General features: G+C 38.6%; 1 protein-coding gene across 1 annotated transcript in view; it reads right to left on the reverse strand.

Moving 5' to 3' along the window:
- Positions 1–700: 700 nt before the first annotated feature.
- LOC124167907 (dynein regulatory complex subunit 7) overlaps positions 701–25,494 on the reverse strand; it is a 306,013-nt gene continuing 281,219 nt past the window's right edge. Inside the window, exons 5-14 of the mRNA XM_046545975.1 lie at positions 19,044–19,202; positions 17,166–17,384; positions 15,932–16,118; positions 12,688–12,945; positions 12,344–12,573; positions 8,028–8,228; positions 7,437–7,547; positions 5,739–5,849; positions 4,785–4,979; positions 701–1,211 (exon numbers count right to left, since the gene is read on the reverse strand). Coding sequence (XP_046401931.1) covers positions 990–1,211; positions 4,785–4,979; positions 5,739–5,849; positions 7,437–7,547; positions 8,028–8,228; positions 12,344–12,573; positions 12,688–12,945; positions 15,932–16,118; positions 17,166–17,384; positions 19,044–19,202 — 1,893 coding nt within the window. The 3' untranslated portion in view covers positions 701–989. The remainder of the gene's footprint in view (positions 1,212–4,784; positions 4,980–5,738; positions 5,850–7,436; positions 7,548–8,027; positions 8,229–12,343; positions 12,574–12,687; positions 12,946–15,931; positions 16,119–17,165; positions 17,385–19,043; positions 19,203–25,494) is intronic.

Genomic DNA, 25,494 nt, shown 5'->3' on the forward strand with positions numbered 1-25,494 from the left:
AATAAGGGTTGAGCCTTAAATATCAGCGTGAACTGAGGATGTGTTTGTTTTTACATGTTGAATGTGATATTTCTAGAGCTTAAAAACCTATTATACATTAAAAGTCAGTGTAAAAATGTTAGCTTAGACGCCTCCTTTTGCTTGGCATCCTACGCGGCGGTGTACTTTGCTTATGGCTTAAACCTGCCCTCCTTGAGTATCAGGGATGCCGACTTACAAAAAATATTGTGGGGCACTAATTGGGGGGATCTTGCCCCCGGGAAATTTTATAAGTAGGTAGCGAGGTTTAAGTTTTTTAAGCATTTTAGAAGAGTCATATGATCAACATTAGAACCCTGATAACTCGAATCTCGATATCTGGACACTAAGGGGAAAATTGACAAGCCTGACACATTTTTTCCTCACACCCATAACAAATTTTTTAGGGGGCTCGGGCCCCCTCAGGTCCCATGGAGATGGCACCATTGGTCCCAAAAATGTTAGAAGTTTAAGTTGCAGGTATTTATTGTATAGCATGGAACTCCCTACAGTAAAAACGCCTCTCTCTCCTGGGAGGTTTCCATACTTCCCGCACCCGCGTCTTGACCCATCCCAAATTTGATGCTGGATACGTCCCTGCTCATGACATCATCAAATTGTCTGTGAAAGGGATAAGACTAGTGATCTTACATCGCAAATATCTTGAGTATTAGGCCATATATTGATAAACAAGAAAATATGCATCTTTTTATCTTGAAAACTCAAAAAACACAATCTGCAATATGAAATGGTGAATGAGTCCAGAGGACCTAAAATTCCTTATTAGCATATAAGTGAGCTATAGAATTTTGTAGTATCATAATAGGCCATTTATTTTGAGGAAATAAGGAAACTATAGTGGAACAAATATTTTTAAGCTACCAATAACACTAAAATAAGTAATATTTTACTCTCTAATTTACCAGATAATATTGAATATCAATTAAATTCAAATTAGATGAAAGCCAAATTTAAAATAAAATTGACAGTCGTGGATCTTTATCCAAAAGAATCTCAAGTTTTTTGATTCTAGAAAGATACAGATGCCGATGTCTTGCTAGGCGCAGTCCAAGTGTTAGAAGGTAAAATTTTTCCTTTTCAAACTTGGATAAATATTTTTCTTTTTTTTCCTTGGTCAACCCTTCTTCATTCTCCTCAAACCATTTCTTCTCGGCAAGAAAGGCTGATTGTCTCTGAAAAATAGATAGAATAATTTATTTACATATAAATCAAAAGGTGCTGTATTTCACAAGCCAGAGTGGGTTTCAGGGACTTCAGTCCCCTAAAATGTTTTTCCTTGCGGTCACTACCCATTGCACATCTGCTGAGAAGACCACTACCCACAGGGCAACAATCCTATGGCACTCCATTTCATTTTTTTCATATACAGTTACATTTGGTAATTCCTGACAGTGGGGCAGCGAGTGGGGGTTTTGGGGGATAAAACCCTACCCAGAGCTCAGAAAATTTTTAAGTTTACTTAATTTGATTGATATTACTAATAGAATAGTGTGAGGATTAATAAAATATAGCAGAAAGCCATGAAACTCACAGTTTTTAACCATTTATCTTAAAAATCCGCAATTTATTAATCGCGCTCCTACAGTTTATCCTGGAGGGTATACCATACCCCCACACACACCCCGGTATTAGTTGCAACTAATTTTTTAATTTGCTCCCCACAGCCTTAATTCCTAGCTGCGCCCCTGATTCCTGCTGATATCAAACCAGAAATTTAACTTTCAGAACTATGCAAACAAAATATATTGCTGTACAGATTACATGAAATATACATTTTATCATTTCTATATTTACAATTTATTTATTTTCAATTTTAATTAAAGTGAATTGGTCTGTGATTAATCAAGTCTCGAAGTCCCACTCATTCCTCAACATCATGGTACATAATATATACCTTTCTCTTTGTTCAGTGATTTTAGGTGGATTATGAAGAAAATGGGCATAATGATGTAATCTGTATTGGCTGCCTACATGATACTGCATTAGTTTCAATTTTCCCTTTAACCCTTTCGTTACTTATGATGAAAATATGAGGCAGGACGTTTCTTGAACCGGGAGATGAAAGCCGCAAATTTTTTTCGGAGATTTTCCTATGCAGGAGAACGAATGCTGAAACTATGTTTCCTTACTCTCCCCCTCTTATGACGGTTCTGGGTTTGTAAAATCTTAGTTTCAGGACCCAACAAAGCGGGACTTAGGCCGTACCCTCAAAATCCAGGAGCAGGTACCCGGACCCCTCGACTTATATCACCCCTCTTTGTGGTTACACGCCGTGGTCATTTAATTGGAAAAATGGAAAAAATGGGGATTGAGCTTCTACGGCCTCAATGGATTAAGGAAGAAAAGGAATTTCTCAAATGGCTGTATAATTCTCCCTGCTCGTCCACCTTGCAAGTCGAAAAATTTTGCTGCGTTGGTGTGCGGGAAGGGGGAGAAATTCCCCGCAGGGACCAAACACCAGCCTCTCAACCGGAAAGCCCAAACAACACACACACTCACAAAATCACTCACTCAAACATACACAACAAGATCCTTTGTGGGGGCTGTAGGGACCTCCGCCAAGGATTCTTGCTCCACAGAAAACCGGGAATCTTCACAGGATGGGCCTGTTAAAGACAGCCAGTGATCCGTGGAAACACATTCACTCGATAAGCAGTCACTCACCTGTGGATGGCTTCAATGTTCCGGGAGAAAAGGTTTGCTCCAAAAGAGCGTCGTCGGGGGGGTTCGGCAAGGGGACGGGGAAAACACGCGTGTGTTTTCCTCGTCCCCTTGCCGAACCCACCAATGTGTTTCCACGGATCACTGGCTGTCTTTAACAGGCCCATCCTGTGAAGATTCCCGGTTTTCTGTGGAGCAAGAATCCTTGGCAGAGGTCCCTACAGCCCCCACAAAGGATCTTGTTGTGTATGTTTGAGTGAGTGATTGTGTGAGTGTGTGTGTTGTTTGGGCTTTCCGGTTGAGAGGCTGGTGTTTGGTCCCTGCGGGGAATTTCTCCCCCTTCCCGCACACCAACGCAGCAAAATTTTTCGACTTGCAAGGTGGACGAGCAGGGAGAATTATACGGCCATTTGAGAAATTCCTTTTCTTCCTTAGTCATTTAATTGTTCATTCAGTCAGTTTTAGAAATAAATAATTGCTCCTTTCTAAAAAAAATATAAACTAAGAATTCAATTCTTTGTCTTTTGAGCAGCGCTTAAAATTTTTTAAACTAAATTCTACGATAAATATTAACTTATATCAAGATTTCAGTACAAACATCAACATGGAAATTGTTGCAGCATTAAATGGGTTAATATTGATGGTAGAGCTTTGTAAAAAATTTGACGATTCTCAGAATAAAACGAGGAGTTCAATTCAAAGTCTGCAATGTACGTGCAAGCAACAATTATCCATATAGCTAATTCATATAAAAAAGTATAATTGAACGTGAACCAATGCCGCTGGTAGGGTTATAAACCTTGAAAGGAGGGAGCCCTTCAACCCTTGAAGTCCAAGTTGGTGGTGAGATCTGCGAGACCCTTCTTAATGAATGTCCTGCAAAAATGCTCCGTACAGAGGGGACACAAGAGTCTCTTTGCACTCACGCTAAGTACAGCAGTCACGCTAAGGAGAAAACCACCATCTCGAAAGGGTTAAAAAAGTCCAGTACTTTGTGGAAGACTAAGATTACCACTAATAAGTTCAACATATTCAGGCTTCAATTGGTGGAAGTTAGACATATTTAAGTAAATAAAAGATCGTAGCACTTTTCCACAAGAATTTTTAATGCGTACAACGCGTTTCGGCTCAATGAGCCATCATCTGGTACAAGACACTTCAGAACATGTGAAAATCCCTTTTATACCCTTGAGAAAGGGTACAAAAAAAAAAAGGGGAAAAGCGGGCAGTTTAGGGTAAAAAGAGGCCGCGTGTCTTTTGAAAGTGAGAGGAGTAAGTAGCGACGCAGGAAAAGAGCCCTCTACCCTCTCTTTTCCTGCGTCGCTACTTACTCCTCTCACTTTCAAAAGACACGCAGCCTCTTTTTACCCTAAACCGCCCCCTTTTTTTTCACTCTTCTCAACGCCCCCTCCTTCCGTTTTGCTATGGTTCTTCCCCACTTGTCATCATTTTACAGTTATGACTAGAACCCTCCCTCCAACGTGGGTTCTCCACATCCCGTAGCTGTATCTTTTCCCACTGTCTCTACTCTGTACACCCGTTCCCATCCCCCATCCTCAAAGATGTCAAATCCTCTCCTTTCTCAAGGGTATAAAAGGGATTTTCTCATGTTCTGAAGTGTCTTGTACCAGATGATGGCTCAGTGAGCCGAAACGCGTTGTACGCATTAAAAATTCTTGTGGAAAAGTGCTACAATCTTTTATTTACTTAAATTACCACTAATATCTACCAGTGGGGGAACAGGAAAGGCAACAAATGTTGAAACATGAAGAAAGGTTGTCAGTCTGCAGAAATGTGAAACTCTCGGCCAATCTCTCAGAAAAGTAAGCTTCCCCTAATACTACTCTTAAAGCACAATGACGCAAACAACAGTTAGCGAGGGGATTGATCATTAATTTTCTGTACAATTTTAGGACAAAAAATTGTTCCCTTAGTTAGCAATCAAATACATTATGTTATTTTAATGAAAAGGCTTCACTATTTTAAGTGAGTAATAAGTTGGTGTTTTAGCATTGAAATTATAAAATTCAGTTACAAAAACACAAATAAATACAAACACAAAAAACAAAACATATTTCCCGTACAGATTCCCACTCGGAGGCCATCCTGCTCTCCTGGTCAGACAGCCTTTGCCTGCAATCAGCAAGACAGTCACTTCTGATGGTCCAGGCTTGTTCCACAGTCAGAGTGCTAGGGTCCCCCAAGCGAGCCAGGAAAGGAGCGAGATGATCAATATCTGCCTCCACCTCCCTTGCACTGTCCTCAATCTTCTGGAGCTCCTGGGAAATGGGATCACACACACGCTAATTAAACCTTAGCACAAATCAAGATATACCCAAGCCAAGTTAATAGAACGTTTGCTGCTTAGTAGAAATCGTGCCAAAGAAAACTCGAAAACAGGCACCTCCTTTTAATAAATAACTTTAATTGGACACCATGCAATTTGGTTCATCCGAGAGGATGCAAATGGGGGACGTAAGAAGTAAAGTACAGTCTGGCGGCCGAGAGTTGTTCGATGACAGGCAGAAGGGTGAGGTTGAGCTTTGTTCCCCTATCCTAGTGAGAACTGACGACGGTGAGGAAGAGAAGGCAAACGAGCAGGGACACAATGGCTTCAGCCTTAACATCTTAGCCAAATCAGACGAGGGGATAGGTAAGTATAAGCATGGGGAGTGGAATTCCGCCAATAGAGGTTCTCCAAAACGAGCTAAAATGTGGCTTGTTTTCAATCTTTTACATTGTTTCTTCAGCAACGATTGGAACGACTGACTTTATATCTTTACTTTGAATAGTTTTATGACATTTTCTTAAGTCATTATTAATATTTATCAGTTATGTTTAGTCATCAGCGAATCCAGAGATGACTGGATGCTTATTGCAAATGACATAGATTTGTAATTCCAGAATGCATCTTTTTGTGTATTTTATATCCCATTGCATCAAAGTCAATATCACTAGACTGAAAAAGTCACTAGCTGATTAAATAAATAATAAAAACTGAGCAAAGTAATCAATAAAGTTAAAATTGAAAAATTTACCTTCTCTTTCAGATCATCTCTAGCTTGTTGATTCCTTTCTAAGTCAAAAACCGATACTTTAAGATTTGGAGATGTGTTTTCATTCATCCGTTGTTTGAGCAGAGCAGCCATCTGTAAGGGGGAAGATTAATTAGTAGAAGATTAATTGGTGAAATAAAGACAGAATGAAGGAAACTTCTCTATTCAACAAACACTACCATTTTTATTTAATTTGAACAAACCTCTCAAATAAACAATTAATATCTTAATATTTGGAACACTAAGATTTGCATTCAAATATTAAGCTATCAAATAAAAAGTAAAGAGGAAGTGATAAACTTGATCTCATTCAAAAATAATTAACATCACTAAAATTTTGAAATCAAAGGCAAAACTTTATATACATTTATGAAAAAAATTTTTTTACACCACAAGCTAAGCTTAATGGGGCATAAGAAACCTAGTTAACGGGTATCAGCACTTTAAAACAGCTTAATTCTTCTGGGAGAGATGGGAATCATATTGTATAGATAGAAAATACATCCACACATTAGAAATGAAATGGTGATAGTTTTCCAGCAAGTCCTTGTGGAGCTATTCCTGCGGAATTCATGCTTTTCCCTCATTAAGAATTTAATACTTGAGATAAGATGCCGGACTGGTGTACCACAAGGAGGCACAGTCACCCAGGTGAAAGAAGGGTGATTCAGCAAGAACCTGCCAGAAAATAATTGTTGGGAGTGAATGAAGTTCTTTCACAGAGAGGGTACATTTTAAGGGGGACAGGTGTTCATTCTGAGGTGATATACTAAAGATAATATCTCCTAAACATTCTGGGGGTTTGAACTGCCAACCACCTCCGCTTAGCACAGCCTAGTGTTTCAGCTGGCATAACCAAGAAAGAGTCATGAAACAATGTTGCCAAGTTAAGGACCTAGGCAGAAAAATCCACAAAAGGCAAAGAATTAGTATAATAGCCACAAGGAAATTTTTTAAGTCAGCATAAATCAGGGCGACACCCAAAACTCCTTCCTACTGACATTAAATGATGACAGCTGCATTTCATTCCGACTTCAATTGACATTTGCGTGAATACACCTTTCTTAAACTGACCTTCATTGAATTCGGGCACACTGCATCTGATAACATACCACTGATTCCAATTAGTTTCATTGATGTCAAACCAAAATCAATTGACAGTTGACATAAAAACTTTAGAATGAGAATGGTCTTTGAGTGATCCTGTGTACATATAAAACAAATTGGTGAATTTATGGCAATACATAAAAGTTTCCTACAATTCAGGGCCAGGATCGTTAAGTCTATCAGATGTCAAGATACCATCAATCTATTTTTTAGGATGAAAGAACTTCTGAAAACTGCTAAGGATTTAATCTGTAACGGACAATAGAGTGCAACCCAAATAACCTAATCTGCAAATGAAACAAAGGACTACTATCATAATAGTCCTTTTTCATCGCGTGTCATATATCTTTTTTTGTACGATTTTTATACAAAATAAATTATTAATATTAATGTGATGGTCATTTCATGAAGCTTGAATAATATCAGGACAAATAGTTTTCCTACTAGTAGATAAATAAAAAAAATAAACTGATAAAGTCACTAACAGTCAAACAATCTAGAATAATAACTCAGCAAACATTTACTAAATCACAATTGAAATATCATAAAATAATCATTATTATTTGTTCTCACCTCATCAACAACTTCTCTAATGTGACGGCGGGTTTTCTCTTCTTCTTTCAACATGCAATTCAGCAAGTAATAAAGGTCCAATTGTTTTTCTCTGGGTAATTCTAAGTCCCCCTTTAAATATTGCACATGAAATTCATAATTATGTAAATCCAAACTACAGTAACAAAGTGGATATAAAAATGAGTTTATTTTGATGAATTAATAATAACAATCATCATCATTATTAAGCCAGGAAAACATCCAGTTCTCAGGGATATCTTAACAAAAAAGAGGATATGATCCAATGATTTTGAGTGCTTACAAATAAGAGCATTAAAATCAAACAGAGAAATTTTAATCAATATTATGCATTATTATCTCAAAATAATAAGACATAAATAATAAGGGAAAATATTTAAGAATAAAATGAAGAACAACAGTATTCATAAGACAATAATAATTAATAATATTTAATGGCTTAAGATGAAAACTTAAGTCTCTTCTTACACCTAGACCTTGAGTATGGGTTACAATGGTCGGCAAATACATTGGACAAAGAGTTACTGAGCTTCACAACTAACAAGTAGAAAAGTCAGACTAAAAGACACTTACCTTGTATCCTTTAGTCATCTCAGGTGAAAATACGGTATCTCCCACCTCCGGTTTGCTGAATTCTCTTGTGGCAGCAGTAGTTTTACCTTCTTCATAATGATACTTAATTTTTATCTTTCTTTCAAGGATAGCATACTCAACTCTCGCTATATCATGGCTGGCAGATTTACTCCAATTTCGATGGTAGCATTCAACTATTTTCTGGGTCAGGAAAAAATAAAAGTGATATCAGCAAAATGAAGCTCAGAGGTAGTGATGAATAGAGCAATTATCCAGGAAAAATTGTAATAAATTACTGTAAAGTAAAACTGGCATAACTGAGACACATGAAACGATAAGAGGATTTATGTGGAAGAAGTCAGTATTCATTAGCAGTTTGAAGGTGGCATTCAGGAAATATTTCATTGTGTCGGAGTGACTCGTGGAACTTCGGTTTCGCAGAAAAGGGTATCACCATTATCGCGAGCCAGCTATTCTCCTCCCCCTGTGACGAGGCCGACTAGTCACTCACTCAACCCCTCCCCCACCCCGGGCAATGACCCTCCTATCAATCCGAGCGGTACCTGCAACCTTTGCTCCTCAGGATTGACTTATATCGAGGCGCCGTCCTCCGGCCAGAACCTTGTTCCTTCCTTCCCTTACTCGGTCGCGGGTATTCATCCGACCTCCTCCGAGCATCCTCCCTTACTCGGTCGCGGGTCGCTATACCGACCTCCTCCGGGCATCCTCCCTTCCTCGGTCGCGGGTCGCTGTCCGACCTCCTCCACACTTCCTTCCTGCCTTCCCAACCTCGCCAGGAGCCGTCGTACCGTCCGCACCCGAGTCGCCGCCCGTCACAGGTCTCGTCTACCGCTGAATTCATGTGAGTCCTCATTTCCCCCTTATCCGCTGTGCCTGATCGTTCAGTGTATCTGACTATTAAAAACCCATGAATTAATCCACTGTCTAGTTATTGAGAATACGCTCCCCACCAATAATGTTGCGACCGCCAACCACGCGACAATTGAATATTCAAATCCATTAGAATTCAGCGATGAAGGGAGATTACACCAACAGACGGTTCACATAATGCTTAAAACACTTGACTATTAGAAAAAGTAAAGCGCAAACATTCATTACTTCAACCTGATGGTTAGTTAATAGGTGAGGGTAAAGGTCACCCCTGACTAAGCCTAAGAATTCTACAAATTCAGGGCTAGAGGACCAGTTTCTTTCCCTATGCCACCTCATAGATCAACCATTTTGGGGGGGGGGGGTGCCCAGCTTAAGCTTAATTTAAACTAGGTACCCTTCTATTGGTAGCAAACTTGTATACCCACAGGACCACCACAATTCCCAAAGGCATGGACAGTAAGTGCACAGCCAAAATTATAGCAGCAGAAATAATTCATATCAGAGGCAAAGCTGCAATTGGGCAGCCACAGCAATGCCCTAAGGCATGAAGGCCAAGTGGGGCCCCTCGTAACTGTAAAACTTTGATTGGAAGCAAGTCAGTAATAATAAAATACACGGCAAACATACAATAAATAAAAAATATACATTCCCAGTAAACACAAAATATTGTATCAATATTGCAGACAGGTTGTGTGAGATTGCAGTGTAATTGAGGCCGCTTTGCAACATCGCTGCAACATAATAATTACGTCTCCAATAGTTTCGAGGACTTAAAATTTTTATAAGTTTGAAATAGCTGAGGCAAAAAGTGTCTCAGAAAATGATGATTTACACACGCAGTGAGTAAATTGCAAAAAGGATATAGGTACCCTTAATTCCCTAGATGAGGAGACTTTGGGCATTGAAAATATTCCTGTGGATATATCAATGGAGCATTCTGCTGTAAGCCTAATTTATTGTTGCATGAGAAAACCCGACACAAGTATTTTCCACTTCAGACTTTCATTAAATCTTGCATGAGAAACCTAGCGTCATATAATTTCCCCACTCGAATTCAGGGCACATTGCAACATACCAGCAATGTAGTAATTACAAGTCCAACACTGTTGAGGGTTCAGAAATTTTTTCTCTTTTTTTCTAGGGCAATAAATAAGCAAAATAAAGAAGTGCCAATTTAGCATGACAAGAAAATGTTCCTGTGTTATTGGTATGATATGGTTAATTTAATAATTTTTAGATGAAAACACTTCTTTAAAAACTACATACTTGTACACATAATCCCCACTTTAATTTAATTTCAGATGCTTTCCACTGTAAGCCTTATCTTTAGGAATATAGTTGTAAAGAAATAAAGGTGAAGGCCAAAGACTGGTTCAGGAATGCTGGTAGCAGATATCAGAGGAATGAGGAGAGACAAAAGAAATTAGATAATGTAGATCAGTGTCAAATAAAAATTTTCATTTTAAATGGCATATTTATGAGCATTATTCATTTAAGTTTGCAATAATGTAGTGTGTCAGGTTACAATAACGCAGTGAAGATGTTGCCAAAATGTGGCAGTGAGGAAGTCAGGAGGCTTTCAAGGCGTTGCCATTACATTGCAGCAACTCCCAGCAGGTTACAGCGAGACCTTGCTGCAACACTATAGCAACATATTGGTCTACAGGGTTATTTATGCTGGAACCAGAAATGATTAAACGAAATCAAAATGAAAGACTCAAAACCTGGATTAGAAAAAGTAAATCTTTCTGATTGACCCATCATTTATTTCGATATACATTGTACCCATAGGTGGATCTAGAGTCTGCCACGTGCACCCCCTCCCCCAGACCCTTAAAAAAATATGCAAGATTTTTAATACGGTCCCATTATCATTGCGTTCATCATAAAATCAAGAACACAATGGTAATTTCCACACTTTTAATGTCACAACTTAGAAACCAACCATGGTTTCAACACGCAAGTGTCATTTTCAAGGAAATTGACACCTTGAGACCAAGGAATTGAGACCTTGAAAATGACACTTACGTGTTGAAACCATGGTCGGTTGCTGAGTTGTGACAAGTGTGGAAATTACCATTGTGTTCTTCTTTTTATCATGGATATAAAGAACTTCCACAAAATCGAGCCGGATACGATTTTATCATTGCGTTCATTTTGTATTACGAGGTATCCTCCCTGCCCCCCTCCCCCCAGAAAGAAATCCTTGATCCTACCCTGATTGTAACGGATAGCCACTACCCGCTTAGTGCACCTGAACATGTTTTTTTTTTTTAATTCGTGGGCACTGTCGAATTCCGGTGAGTCTGAATTCGCATTAAAATTTGAGTTCTGCATGCCGCCACCCTAGAGATGGTATTAAAGGAACAGGTGTGTGAGTGGAGGGAGAGACAGAAAAGAAAATGAAGTGACAAGTTTACAAAAGGGACAACGCAGTGGAAAAAAGTGGAAGCAGAGGAGAGGGAAGGAGACCAGAGGAGGAGGGATCGGCACCACGGAGCTGTGATCACCCGACTGTGTTAAGTACTGTCTCCCCCAAAAGTTAAATACTATTATCCCCTACTGTCCCCCCAGAAGTGAAATTCCCCATCCCAGTGAATGTGCTGTAAGCACATGTGTACTATTAGGTGTGGTTTTTACACTTTTGTCCGACCGAGACGGAAGAGGGCAGTTTATTCATTTAATTTGTTCTTTCAAGTCAAGGTTTTTTTTGTAATGTTGATGGAGACTTTCGCAGGGTGGTGCAGCATGCGTAGCAAGGTTTTCGGGTTGACCTCCGCATCGTTTCATCTTCATGACAACAGTTTTGCCGGCATTGCAGCTAGCGTCTTCAGGTACGAAGTATTTGATGCAGGTTTTTGCCCGTCTTATATAGGCCTTGGTTTGGGCTAGGTGCGTTCTGATTGGTCTGTTTGGGTAAGAGTCTCTTCCAGGTGTTTGCGGACCCAAACGGACCAATCAGAACGCACCTAGCCCAAACCAAGGCCTATATAAGACGGGCAAAAACCTGCATCAAATACTTCGTACCTGAAGACGCTAGCTGCAATGCCGGCAAAACTGTTGTCATGAAGATGAAACGATGCGGAGGTCAACCCGAAAACCTTGCTACGCAAGTTTTTTTTGTTTCGTCCAGTCCAATTGGCTGATCTGTTGATTCAATTAACTGTTTTGTTGTAATGTAAGGTGGCTGTCCGTCTCTTATTAATCAGAGTCATATGCATACATTCCTCATGGGCGAGCCCAAACACCTACTGTAGATTTGTCATTTGGATAATATTTCCCCTTTTAAAATAATAACCACCTCCTTTGTAAGAAGTTGGTGCTGGAAGAGAGGTCCTTTTGGACGGGAGGTTACAACATATGCAGTTAAAATGTATATTTATGGAATTAAACATTAATATAATTGATATGTTGCTATTTACCGTAACTGGTCTTCTTGAAGGTTCATTTTGTTGATTGCTTCCAGCGATCCTAACTTTATGCCCATATTCAGCTTTTCGATAATACAGATAATCCGTTCGGTCTTTAAATTCTTCAGTCAACTGTAATGGCTCCAATGTGATGACTTCTAGACAATCATATCGAGACTTGTTGTAAAAATTAAGCTTGTGGAAGTTCTCAACGGAATTACCATTGAGGACATACGTATGTTCTGAAAAAGGAAATATTAATTCCTAAGTTTACCGTCAGATACCTGAAAATCTGTTAAGAGCCAGGATAAAGGGTGAGATAGTCACCCAAGACATATGGGTACACAGATACTGACCTTTCAGGGCATCGTCTCGCCCTTCTTCGAATGATTCAGTTATAGACTCAGTCTTCACATTATGTGTTTTATAAAATAGTTTATCCATTCTGTTCGAATAGTACTCATAAATCCATTCACATTCTGTCCAGTCATAGTCTTCATATGTGGTTATTCTGGTCACTACACCATCACTTTGGTGGTAAGGAGCAAAACTTTCCATTTTAGCTTTCTTGTAAAATATAGTTTTTGTTCCACCAGGATATCTCTTCTCATAATCTATTCAAATTAAAAAAAAGGCTAATTTTAATGAGGAATATGACAATCAAAGCATAAATTCTAATTCAAGGTCACAAATACATCAAGTAATCACATTTAACACCAAAATTAAGAAATATTTGGTGGTTTCCTAAAATTTACCACCTTGGTACAGGTCTCCTACCTTTCCAGAATAAGCACTGAACTCTAAAGGTTGAACCTGTTTGAATGTACAATCAAATTACACACTGCGATATTCTGAGGCAGGCTCACACTGGGTACACATTCGGGCAGTGGCGCAGGGAGGGGGGGTTTTGGGGGATAAAACCCCCCCCCAGAGCTCAGAGAAATTTTTAAGTTCAATCCATTTTACTGATTTGGATCAGTATTACTTATAGATTAGTGTTAGGATTTATCAAATATCCCTCAGAAAGCCGTAAAACTAGCCATTTTGAACCGTTATTTTTCAAATTTTTCGGGAGGAGGGCTCCCACAACTCCTGCTCACCCTGGCAGGTATGCAATACCCAAGCACCCGTACGTATGTATTAGTTGTGCCTAAAACCCCCCCTAGCCTTAATTCCTAGCTGCGCCCCTGCACTCGAGTGTACCCACATCTATATCTGTATCTGATCAGATATTCCACTCATTGGAAAGAAACTTATGTTTTATCCTATGTTACGTTCACGCTTGCTTCTCCTTTGATATAAAATTTTCTGAACCAAAATACACTTTTATATCGATACCTCCACTGCACAAGCGCTCAGCAATCACCCACCGAATCAAATCTGCTCATCTATGAACCCAACAATATGCATACGCTCAGCTGGCAATAGCCGGAGCACAAACTCTCACCTACGATGCTTGGATGATGGAGAATTGGAGGTGAGCATTTATGCTCCAGGTTCTGCCAGCTGAGCGCATTCATATTGTTGGGCTCCTAGATGAGCGGATTTGATTCGGTGGGAGATTGCTGAGAACTTGTGCAGTGGAGGTATTGATATTTATTAATATTACATATATTTAAAGTTAAATCAGGCTGCACTTTAACATAGTTTCGAATTTCAGCCTTCCGTGCTTGTTTGTTCCGTATTTTCCCATGCAGTGCACAGCTAATGAGCTAGGAGATTGCTTTCTGAATCAGGTCTAACTTGGGTTGTCAGAATGTTTAAGCAACACAACTAATTGCAGTGTGGAGACAGATGACCAATCACAAAGAACAAGCCCAGCAGCCAGCACAGGTCAGCAATAAAAAATTCCTCAGGATAGCATCCTGTGATAAAATGATGCACACTCATAATATCCCATTTCATAGATCGAGCTGGGATCCAACTCAAGCAAACACAGGATCTCAGAGAGATGAAAATCTGTTTAGGCATGGATGTCATAGTACATATATGTATTTACAATTAGATCTGTCCTGACTCCATGGTGGTTCATAAAAAATTGGTGCTTCTACTTGTGAAGCATAACAAAAATTATAAGCACATACTAAGCTTAGAGGAGTTTAGCATTCCTTCAAAAAGTCCACAAATGTCTAAAAAATGAGTGAAAATAATGAGTGAATTATATGGAATGAATTGAGATGGAATTATTCTTGCTGAATAAAATGGATGTAATGTATTTTTAAAATGTATTTCTTTGAGCAAAGGTATAGCGGCAGAGAATTTGCAAAATAAAAGTTTGGGGATAGAAAAGGAAACATTAGGGCAGAATAATTATGCCCAATAATGAAGTAGGGAGCCAACAACTTATGCCTGCAAAGATATGGGTATGAGGGATGCACTTTGAATCTCTTCTTATGTAGTCTCAATGTGCAAAACAGAACAGAGTAGAATAGGGTGGTTTCCTATTATTTTTTTATTGCCTAGATCGAAAGATTATTACTCCTGGAGTACGTATTTCACGCTTTTAGATTTTTAAATGACGATATCTATTTTTCGCGATCAAATGAAAAGTGAAAATTTTCAAGCCCGCAAAAACGCGACGCGTAAGTATGAATGCCGGGAAATCTCGCCGTACGACGTATTTCTGGTTCCCGCTGCCGCCGTGTGAGGTAACCTTGAGGCGAGGCTTAGCGCTGATACGACGCAGGCTGCTAGCGGTTAGCTGAGTACCCTGCTAGCTGGTAGCGCTTGGCTTAAATAAGGATTATTAATACCTTATCAAACGAAGAAAACTTTCCGACCTTAGCCAGTTTTAATAAATGATCATTGAGACATGTTTCCCTGAGCTCTGCACCTCATGCATGCATTGGTAACCTCAGACGATGTATAACTCCTATCTTCTCGTATAGAAACTAGGTCCCTGTGACGTCACGTGGAATGGCATCGCATGGGCGCCAATCTGGCCCTTTTCAAATGAGGATAAAAATGGACCATTGCCATTCGTGTAAACTGGTATTTCTAAAACGAAATAATTTGTATATTATGATTACACTAATGGTGGGTAACGAATCGCAATCAATGCCTTTCGTTTTCTTTGATGAAGGAAACTACCCTATTGTAAGCAATTCCATACTCACTTCAGCAACATTAATTTTCACGATTGTATTACATCTCGTTCAGTAGATACTAGATTCATATAATTATAGAAATTTAGCCACAACTACAATAGTAAACTTAGCATAATCACTGCATATGAAGTCTTAAAATTATGCCAACTGGAAGGTCCTAATTCTAGCCACAATGTGCCTGTTAAGAGTCAGCAGCACATACTTCACAAATTCCTGCAACTAGTTGTTTTCATGTATAAATGCAAATGCAGCCAATGTCATTCAAGCATCTGATGTTATAAATGCAGACAGTAGACATCCACAAAGAAAATAGTAGACAGTCACAGGCTCTCCTCAGGTTTTCTGTGGGCTGAGTGGAAAGTATCCCAGAACTGAGGTAACATGAAACATAAATCCTACGACTTGGGAAGGATTTAGAAGAATGATGTCCCATCTATTCCAACAAAACATAGTTCAATACTAGGTATAAAATAAAAATAAGCAGCAAAATAACCTAGATGATTGATGCTAGGCTTCAATGACCATGATACAGGCATATCCAGATGTTTATACGCCAGCTTCATATCCTCTCCATCACCGCTATCTTCCATTTTCACACCTTCACCTTTCTTCAAAATCCATGGTTCTGCCACAAGTAAATGCTCCCATTTCTCAGTATCAGAGAGATTAAACTCAAGGTCCTGAAAGATTTCAAAATATAAGATGTAATGAGAAGAGTTTCTGAAATTCACTTTGAAATTTTGGGAATTTGGTCATGAGTACCTATCTACAAAAAAGGAACAATGATAACAACAGTATCCTCTAACCACACAGCAAAAAAGTTACAGAATTTTTGAGTAAGTGAATCAGTGGGTGCTCTCCACTTCCAGCAAACTTACATTTAATGTTACTGTTACATTCCTGGTACATAATTTCCGAATTAAAATTAGACTTGATTACAAATACTGTTTTAGAGTCCCCTAAAGGATGGCAAGGCTTTCAAAATTGTGGAAATCCTCTACTGATAGAGCTTGATTAAACCAGACATAAATGACTAAAATTAACTTGCAGCTCTTAATGACTCTTAAGCTTTGCCTTAGCTAAAGGATCAACCCAGTTGGTAAGCGATTCATGAAATTCAGGAGAGCGTCGATTATCCAAGCTAATGCAGGGAAGAGTCCAAATGGAAAATTAAAATTTACAGGAAATCCAGTCATGATGATTCCCTAGGTAACTTTACTTAGGTTTCTGAATCGTGTTTTTTCTACATCTGTTGTGGTGACCATTATATTGAAAAACTAGGCATTCTTTGGATAAAAAACAATATGTACTTTAATTAATTTCACAGGCGCACAACTGGGCTGAAAACATTTTTCAAGCAGCATGAGCCATTGAAATAAAAATCCACACAGAGGTTCTCAGAGAAAAAGAGGAAGTAAATCATGTTACTATGATTCCAAATAGCCAAGGAATACAAGGCACAGAAAAGAAGGTTTTTTTTTACGAACAAAGAGCAGTAGCAGTGATTATCAATGGCACTGTATTGAGGTTCACAGGGAAGAACTAAGGGAAACACAAAAGCAAAAGAATAGAAGGGATAGGAAACAAAGAGTAGGTTGGAGTGCTTGTGGAGAACTTTCCAAGTAAGTGATAAGCAGATACTCGAACACACACACATAATCAAATGAGGTATAATCTAGGCTTCGCTATACCTTTAAGGAAAGATAAATCTATAGAGAGCATCTTACACGACATCCAGCAGTGCATTGCTGAAGGTTCACCCAATAGTTTTGATGGTCCCAAATACTCTCCAAGCCAAGGTAAAAAGGGCTTGACAGTTCATGGCGTACTCCGGTTGAAGGCTCAATGAAGAAGGGGGGAGGGGCATCTGCTCCGGCCTGGAGCACAAGAACCCAGCTGTGGACTCTTCGGCCATAGAGGTCATCAAGTGGCGGTTTTTCAAGTTCCTTCACCAAAAATAAATAACATAGACGTTAATCATGACCTAAGGAAGGGGATAATAATGTACTTATTTCCGACACTGAATAAACTTCAAATTTTACCAGTCATGCATGATTGGAAAAGATAGCTTCACACTAATTTTTCAACATGCAAATGGTTGTCACATATTTAGGATTTATAGAGCAATAAGGAGCATAATTACAACAAAGATCAACAAAAGCTAAACATCTACCATATTTTCTGGTGCATAAGATGACCTTTTAACCCCAGAAAAATCTTCTCATTAGTCAGGGCTTGTCTTATACCATGGGTCTAGTCTTATAATACTATCTTTCAAACTTTCCTGCTGGACAACAGAATCTACGGTTGTTGCCCTCAATAACTGCTGCACCTATGTCTATAGCAAATGCAGTGACCATGTGAAGCAACAAAGACAGTTATGTCCAAGTAATAATTCAAAAGTTGTACCTCAAGCATAGGCCAAATTATACAATATTTTAACTGAATAAATTAGGGGCCATCTTATATACCCAATCGTCTTACTTATATGGTAATTTTAAAATCAGAGTGGCTCTAATGTACAGATGATTTCTCCAAAAATTTCAGCCCCTCTTTCCTTGTACATAGTTAAAAGCTTAGTAAGCTCTCTGAGCCACTACTGTATTAAATACTATAAAATGCAAAAAACAATGGCATTCAGGCACTGAGGCACAAACTAAAGCAGTGGCACAGTGAGGGGGGGGGGGGTTGGGGGATAAAACCCCCCCCAGAGCTCACAGAAATTTTTAAGTTAAATTTATTTTACTTAATTGGATTAATATTGCTTATATAATAGGGTGAGGATTAATAAAATATCCCTCAGAAGGCCGTAAAAATCACCATTTTGAACCATTTATCTTAATTTTTTCCGGCGGAAGACCTCCACACCTCCCGCTTACCCTGGCGGGTATGCAATACCCCCAAGCCTCCCAGTATTAATTGCGCCTGAAACCCCCCCCCTAGCCATAATTCCTGGCTGCGCCCCTCACCTAGAGTAAAACCAATCTGTAGCAGCAAATTTCAGTGAGAGAAAATCTTACACCAGAAGGATACTAAGCAATTTTGTCAAATTCTAAAATAGGCAGCTTTTGAAAATATGGAGAGCGAAATTTCTGAAATCAACACATCAAAACAGTGCAGCTTCTCTGAACCTGGAATGATATGTACTGTGTTGAGCAAATCTGAGTTTGAGAAAGTGTTACATGCACACAATATTTTTGCTTAACTTTCTTTAGGTCATCCCATGGAACCCCAACGAATTGAAGCTTCACAATACATTTTGGGAAGCTAGTAAAAGATTTGGACCATGGGTAAAGATTTTAACCATGTCCAGGGGAGTTTACACTCTGGACAGACGTATCTGGAATGGGTTTCCTGTACTCCCATGGCTAACAAACATTTTGATACCCTAACGTAAAATCACTACATTGGGATGATAATGGGATTCCACAGAAATTAAATTGATTAAGTACTGATGGAGCAAAAATTGAATGATTCAACACCATTAAATAACCACATCCTTGTACTTAGATGAGAGTGCACTTTCACCTATGATTTTAAAAGCCAAAGCTAAAAAAGAAGAAGAGTGCTAAAAATATTCTAATATTTAAGAGACGGAAAATAACCTCAATTCTCTTCATTTCTTCCTCCAAAGCTTGCTGTTTTTCTTCTTCTATTTTCCTCAGTTCTCTTGCCTCCATTTCTAATATGTACTTGCTCCTCAGGTCTTTAGGAGGCTCAACGGCATACTTTGGCTCTTTTTTTTCCTCTGAAGTTTCCACCTCCTAGAGAAATAAAATGTAATGAGTAAAAATTGACCAAATGTGTAAATACATTAAATTTGGGTTTACCGATTTGACCGAACCTCGAGTTACAAATCAGATAATTTTCATAAATGGTTCATTCTGGGTCCATTACAAATGCAAGTCATTTCATTCGTCCTTTTTCGAATGCAAGTCCATCCCAAGCTATCACTGAAATTGAAACGCTTAGACAAAATAGCAGACTTCCACCATTAAAATGGAAAATATCGGTCAATGTGTCGTCATATATTACGGAACAATTACTACACTTAGAATATTCGTGTGCAGAGAAACGCGTAGACTAAGAGTCTGCGCGTGCCTGACCATGAAACATGATTAACATATCGAATTTGATCGGTCAATCGTAGTATTATTATCAAGATTGAGGTGTTTTTAAGGTTTCATAGCGAAATTCACGGCTTTTTCCAGGTTTTTTCACGGTAGACGAAATTCACGGCTAATTCACGGTTTTAAGGTTTTCACAGTAGAGTGGGAACCCTGAGACTGATATGATACAGTGCAAATTATTTCTATTACGGTTTTGTGGTAATCTGACACCTCCATAAATCTTTAGTCAGGCTGGTAGCTCACTGGCTGCTAAAATAATTCCATCAGTATAGAAGAAAAAGTTTTCAACCCAAAGTAAGAATTTTTTCATAATTTAGGACGTAGATATGCCTTTTCTTTTATAATCCATGAGAAGTTTTGGCTATATATCCACCATACCAGGAAAAGAAAATGCTGTCATGAAATGAAATATGATAGGCTTCTACTCGTACCAAAGGCAGTCAGAAGGAGAGAGAAGGCAAAACCACAATTAATTTCTAACTTAATATATTAAAAAGTGTTTGGTGAATCATATTTGTTTCCCCTACACTTTTCAAAATCTTCCATTTTCTATACCTGAACATGCATTACAAGTGAGCTGATCAAGCAGGAAATTAGTTAACCTATTTATCCATTATCTAATTTTCTGCATGTAATGTCTCATTTCTAGACATATCCTGCTAATAATAAGGAGTTTAAGAAATAGCCTTCTTGATAATTTATTATTACTCTATCAAATAGGTTGTAATTAGTGAACTTATTCCTCATACGACCATAAACAGAGTGGCATTATTTCATCTTTGAACTGGAAGGCAAGGACAAATGGTTAGGGTCTGGAATACCTCAGGAAAAAAGACAGCAGGGACTGATATGGCCCATTTAAAAGACTTTTTGGAGTATTTTCCTGCCACTAAATCATTGATGAATCAGCTATGCATCCTTAAAACATCAATACTAATCACTAGATCACAAAAGTTTGGGATGAAAAATTATGAGAGTAAACAATTTTTGGCCCCACATTTAAGTCTTTGCCAACATGGTATGCATAGAAACTAGACCCCAGAAATGCCATTTTAAACCGATGTGTAATTTGACAGCACAAAAATTGAGTTAAAACTTATTTGAGATCATTCCGTCTCAATTTCATCCAATGCACAAAAAATGTAAATGATACTATACATATATTCCACCTAGGAGATAGCCATCTGGCTGGGAACTACGGATCAACAATATAAAAAAGAGAAAAACGCTTGGTCTTGGTCAGGGCCCCTGGGAATCGAAATATTCAAACCTACAACACCACCACAGTGGGGAATATGAGGAATATTTGGTGAGATTGCTACTGATTTCCCATGCTAAAGGCTGACAAAAATGAAGAATTTAAGTCCCAATTCTAGCATGTCAATAGCCAGAGTATAATCTGCAGGGAGAAATGCCGAGGTGTTACGGAAAGGAACGAACCGGAATCGAGGAGTAGGAATTACTATGATATGGTGGCGTCATCCTAATTCACATGAAATGACATTAACTGGGCTTAACCAGAATCAGAGGCTATTCAGGATGGATAAAAATAGGCTTTGTGTCGTATATAGAGCAAGTTTCGATGATTAAACGTTATTTCAAACGTGTACAACGAAGACATAAGAATTAAATAATTTTTGTTGGGAGGTTACAGTCGAAAGCTTAACGGCAATAGACTCACTAACCATAAATCAAATCTCAGGCAGTCGACCAGGCAAACCTCGGGAATGCAATCAGACAAAAACACTTGATAACACATGCCGAACGTCACACAAAAATGACTTACCAGTAAGCGACTTGAAATTCGGGCGAATTTCCATCTTTGAACTAGGAAAGAAAAGTCGACTCATTGCTAAATGCAGCATTTTCAATCATATAGAGTCATAGAAGATTACACGAGAGCAAGTTCTCTATTATAGAATTTATGTTACTGCATTTATGCATTCTACTTTGACGTACCCACTACGGCATTTTGAAAAATCTGAAAAAATGAATAACGAAATATTTTGTAGGTCAACAATGTTTTCATGTCGTATCCGCCGTGGTTTTGAAGAAATCCGCAAGATGGCAGAGGTAGGTGAAATATTTTCGATTATCTCGTGATGATGCTTCTAAAAATTTATTGCATAAGTTTACAAGTGACAGCTCCTTTTACCGCCCCATCCATTTCAAAACTCGAAATAAGGCGGCCTGCTCAAACTTGTATACCTCGCGGCGTGATCAACAACTGTGCCCAATAAGTACCTGGGATTTATATAGATCAATAGAAATACCTTCATACGCTAATTAAAATGATTAGATTTCTCAAATGTATCCAATTCCATTTTATTCATCGTTCCTGGGAAGTTTTCCTTTGAAAAAATCAGGCGAAGAAGTCCGCTCGAATCGAGGAAGGCACAAGTAACTGACAAGAAATAAGGGACAGTATCCATGACGGAGGGAGAAAGTGAACGACGTCGCGAGCGAAGAGTCACCTACTTGGTCGGGGATCCGCCGCTGGCCGCACGGGCGAAAAATCGGAATCAATCGCTTGAAAAATGGCGTCTGATTGCGGCGCTATGAGGTCATGCCTTCAATTTCGCTTCGCATGCTCGAACACGAGAGGCCGTAAAAAATATGATTTTACACGTAAACTATGGGATAATTGATAACTAAATCTAATTGCACATTTTGAATTACTGGACGGTAAACAACAGTAGGTAACTTAATTTTATAGGCGCAAACATTGGCTTAAAAATTGTGTTCCAGCAGCATGAGCCATTGATATAAAAATCCGCACATAGAGGTTCTTAAAGAAAAAGAGGAAGAAAAATCGTGTTATTTTTTTCTAAATGGCCAAGGAAAACTAGGCGCAAAAATAAGTTTTTCATGAAAGAAAAGCAGTAAAATCGATTATATTAACATTAATATTATTACACCTTCTTGAAGTTCACATGGAATACCTGAGGGAAACACATCTTATTCCTTATCAAAACAGGTAGCCTAACAGTGGCACGGAAAGGGCAAAGACCTTAAGAAAGCTCTAGTCAATGAAAACGAAAGGGGAGACAGTAAGCTAAGGCACTTAATTTTTCATCGAGGTGGAGCAAAATAGTAAACATGAATGTCTCGAGCGGCGGGGAAATTCCTCTTTTCGTCTAATGGTAAGGATTTGGGTGAGTCACGCCCCTCCTCTTTTGAGCAAAGAGACGAAGAGGAGCGCAGGAGGGGAGGGGTGAGTGGGCGGGGCTTAGGAATAGAGGGAGGAAGAGGGGAGGGAGGGAGGAGGGGGTACATCATCATCTCCACAGCTTCCCCACTCTCCCCCTTCCATCCAGACACTTTCACTCTCTTCAAAGACCGTTTATCAAATGGAGCCGATTAAATGCCATAACGCCCACTTGAGGTTAACACGTGTTTGTCAAACAGACAATCTCCGACGGATTGAGGTAGTGGAGGGTCCATGAAAAGAAGAACATCATTCCCTTAACATGGTCTTTATTTGCGATCGTTATGGGCAAGCTTATTCATTGATACTTAAAGGCGGGGGAGCGATAGCGCGTTGAATGCGGTAATATCTCAACTAATAGCAACGAACGTTAGCCTAATATGATAGGGAATTGCTTCCTCTAATCTCAAATAAATTATTTTTCATGCAATATACGTTTCCGACCCATATTCTCATGAATACAATATGAATAACAAAACCTTAGCAGAGGAGAGGGGATGATATTTGACCCTGTAACAAAATTGGGGATATTCTTACATGCACCCAACCCCTTCGAACCAAATCCCCTGCCCCGAAAATGCTTTCTTGCAACAGAATTGTCGAACAACTCCAAGAAGATGCATACTCGTACTTCAAAATATACCTGGAAGTACAATTATCATATGAGTTTCATTAATTTAAAATTCAATCGAACTGAGCGATACTTAGTGGAATTTTCCCGGCATGAAAAAATAATATCATTTCCTGCTATTTATTTTAAGAAAAACCATACAATTCTCGGCACCCTTTAGTTATTGTATAGGGTACTCTACATAGATAATCACGAAATATAATCCAAATATAACTCCATAAAACAAAGACGAAGGTTGTGGGAGTCGTTGGTGTACCTGAGAGAGCATAATTACAGGTGAATCAGGAACTCGGAAAATTCATGATTACATATGATTGCGTTTGAATAGCCAAGCACGTAAATAAATGTTCAGTAAAATGGGCACGGTTAGAACGGTTACATGATTAAAATTCCATTGCCTAAGTCTTAGTTAAACGTTCAAGTGAAAGAAACACCTGAGCACTTTTGTCCCGAACATGTGAAAATCTCTCCGCAGAAATCAAGCTAATGATAAACATCATATTAATAGCTAAGACTAACTCGTTGCCTCCTTGAATAACGGAATTAATGTGTTCCATTTTGAAGTAAATTTTTTACCCGCCTGTCCATCATTTAAATTTCCGTGATTTCTAGATGCAAATATCCATACTATCTCTATTTCTGAATACAAGAATCTATATTTCTACGTATGACATGCCTAGTACCTATTTTAGTTCATTGAATTATTTGTAAGCTTGTTTGTAAATGTAAATAAAATTAATACAGTGCGCTAAACATCACTCATTTCTTATTGAAGAAATTCGCGTTCTCAGGTCACAGAAAATCACGAAAACATGCGGACTGCAGGCCGCTAGCTGATGTACGCGGGCTATAAGTACACCATGAAAATACATGAGTGGGGTACATAGACTCTCATATCGGGGGAATGGGCCTTCTTGCCTCCTCCCTAATATTCATCATATGGCATTTTATATTTTAATTTATACGAATAATAGTAAGACTCATAACGCCATAAATATCATTTCTCAAAATACAATCACTTTTCACGTTGTTTTCTTCAATAAGACTCCTATCCTTATGGCACTCATATACATATATAACACCTTTAGATGACTTTATTTAATAAGTGTTAAGAACCATTGCAAAGAACGACACATGGTGCAAGAAACAAAGTCTACGCACATTCAATCAAAACAAAGAAATCCCTCTTTAAAAGATCCTATCTTTACATGGGACATGAATATACTTAATACCGGAGAATACAAAGACCAATAAAAAAATTAAAGATAAATTCCTTCAAATGACATCGGAATGGCTACTTTCTCAGTCAAGTGAAGATCATTTATTTGATGATACTGTACGAAGTTTTATTGTATTTATTATATCCCTATTTGGTTCTTTGTAAAAGTGTACTGTAATGTTATTTAAATTCATAAATATTTGTATTGTTCGATCAGGGCCGGATTTACCAAAAGTTACGCTATAGGCACCTCTCCAATACGCGCCCCTTCTCACTTGAGCCCCCCCACCCGAATTTTATGATAAGGCATAGCCACTCGCATGAGGTAAGGTTCGGAAAAAAGGAATAAAGATATGCATGGCTGACAGCGTAAGTTTATGGTTGAATTTTTACGCAGGGTAAACATAGACAATTCAATTAAAGAAAAACGGCTTGGAGTAAAACCACATGAAACAGTTTAACTTTTATGCAACTGAAACACTTCATGAATACCCTTTCCAAAAATTATGTCTAGCCTAAATTCATACAACAAAAAATAAGAGTAACTTCAAAAACAAAAACATTGCGTGCTGCTGTAATTGAATTAACTGCCGCCCTTGGACTGCGACGCCCCTAAGCACGTGCCCATTTTGCCTCACGGTAAATCCGGCGCTGGTTGCGATAAGAAATAAGCAGTTATGAATGAATTCTTGGAAGGTTGTATTACCAATAATATCTTTTTTTTCTCTCCTTTTTCTTGACCTTATTTTAATATATAAAATGATGTTTCCTGGAGTTTAGGTCAATAAATTAAAAGTTAGCAGCCAACGTTTCGTTTTATTTTAAAAACATCTTCAGGGCTATGTTAGAAAAAAAAATGTGAAACAAT

Source organism: Ischnura elegans, chromosome 11 (genome assembly GCF_921293095.1).
Source record: "Ischnura elegans chromosome 11, ioIscEleg1.1, whole genome shotgun sequence".
NCBI classification, from domain to species: Eukaryota; Metazoa; Arthropoda; class Insecta; order Odonata; family Coenagrionidae; genus Ischnura; species Ischnura elegans.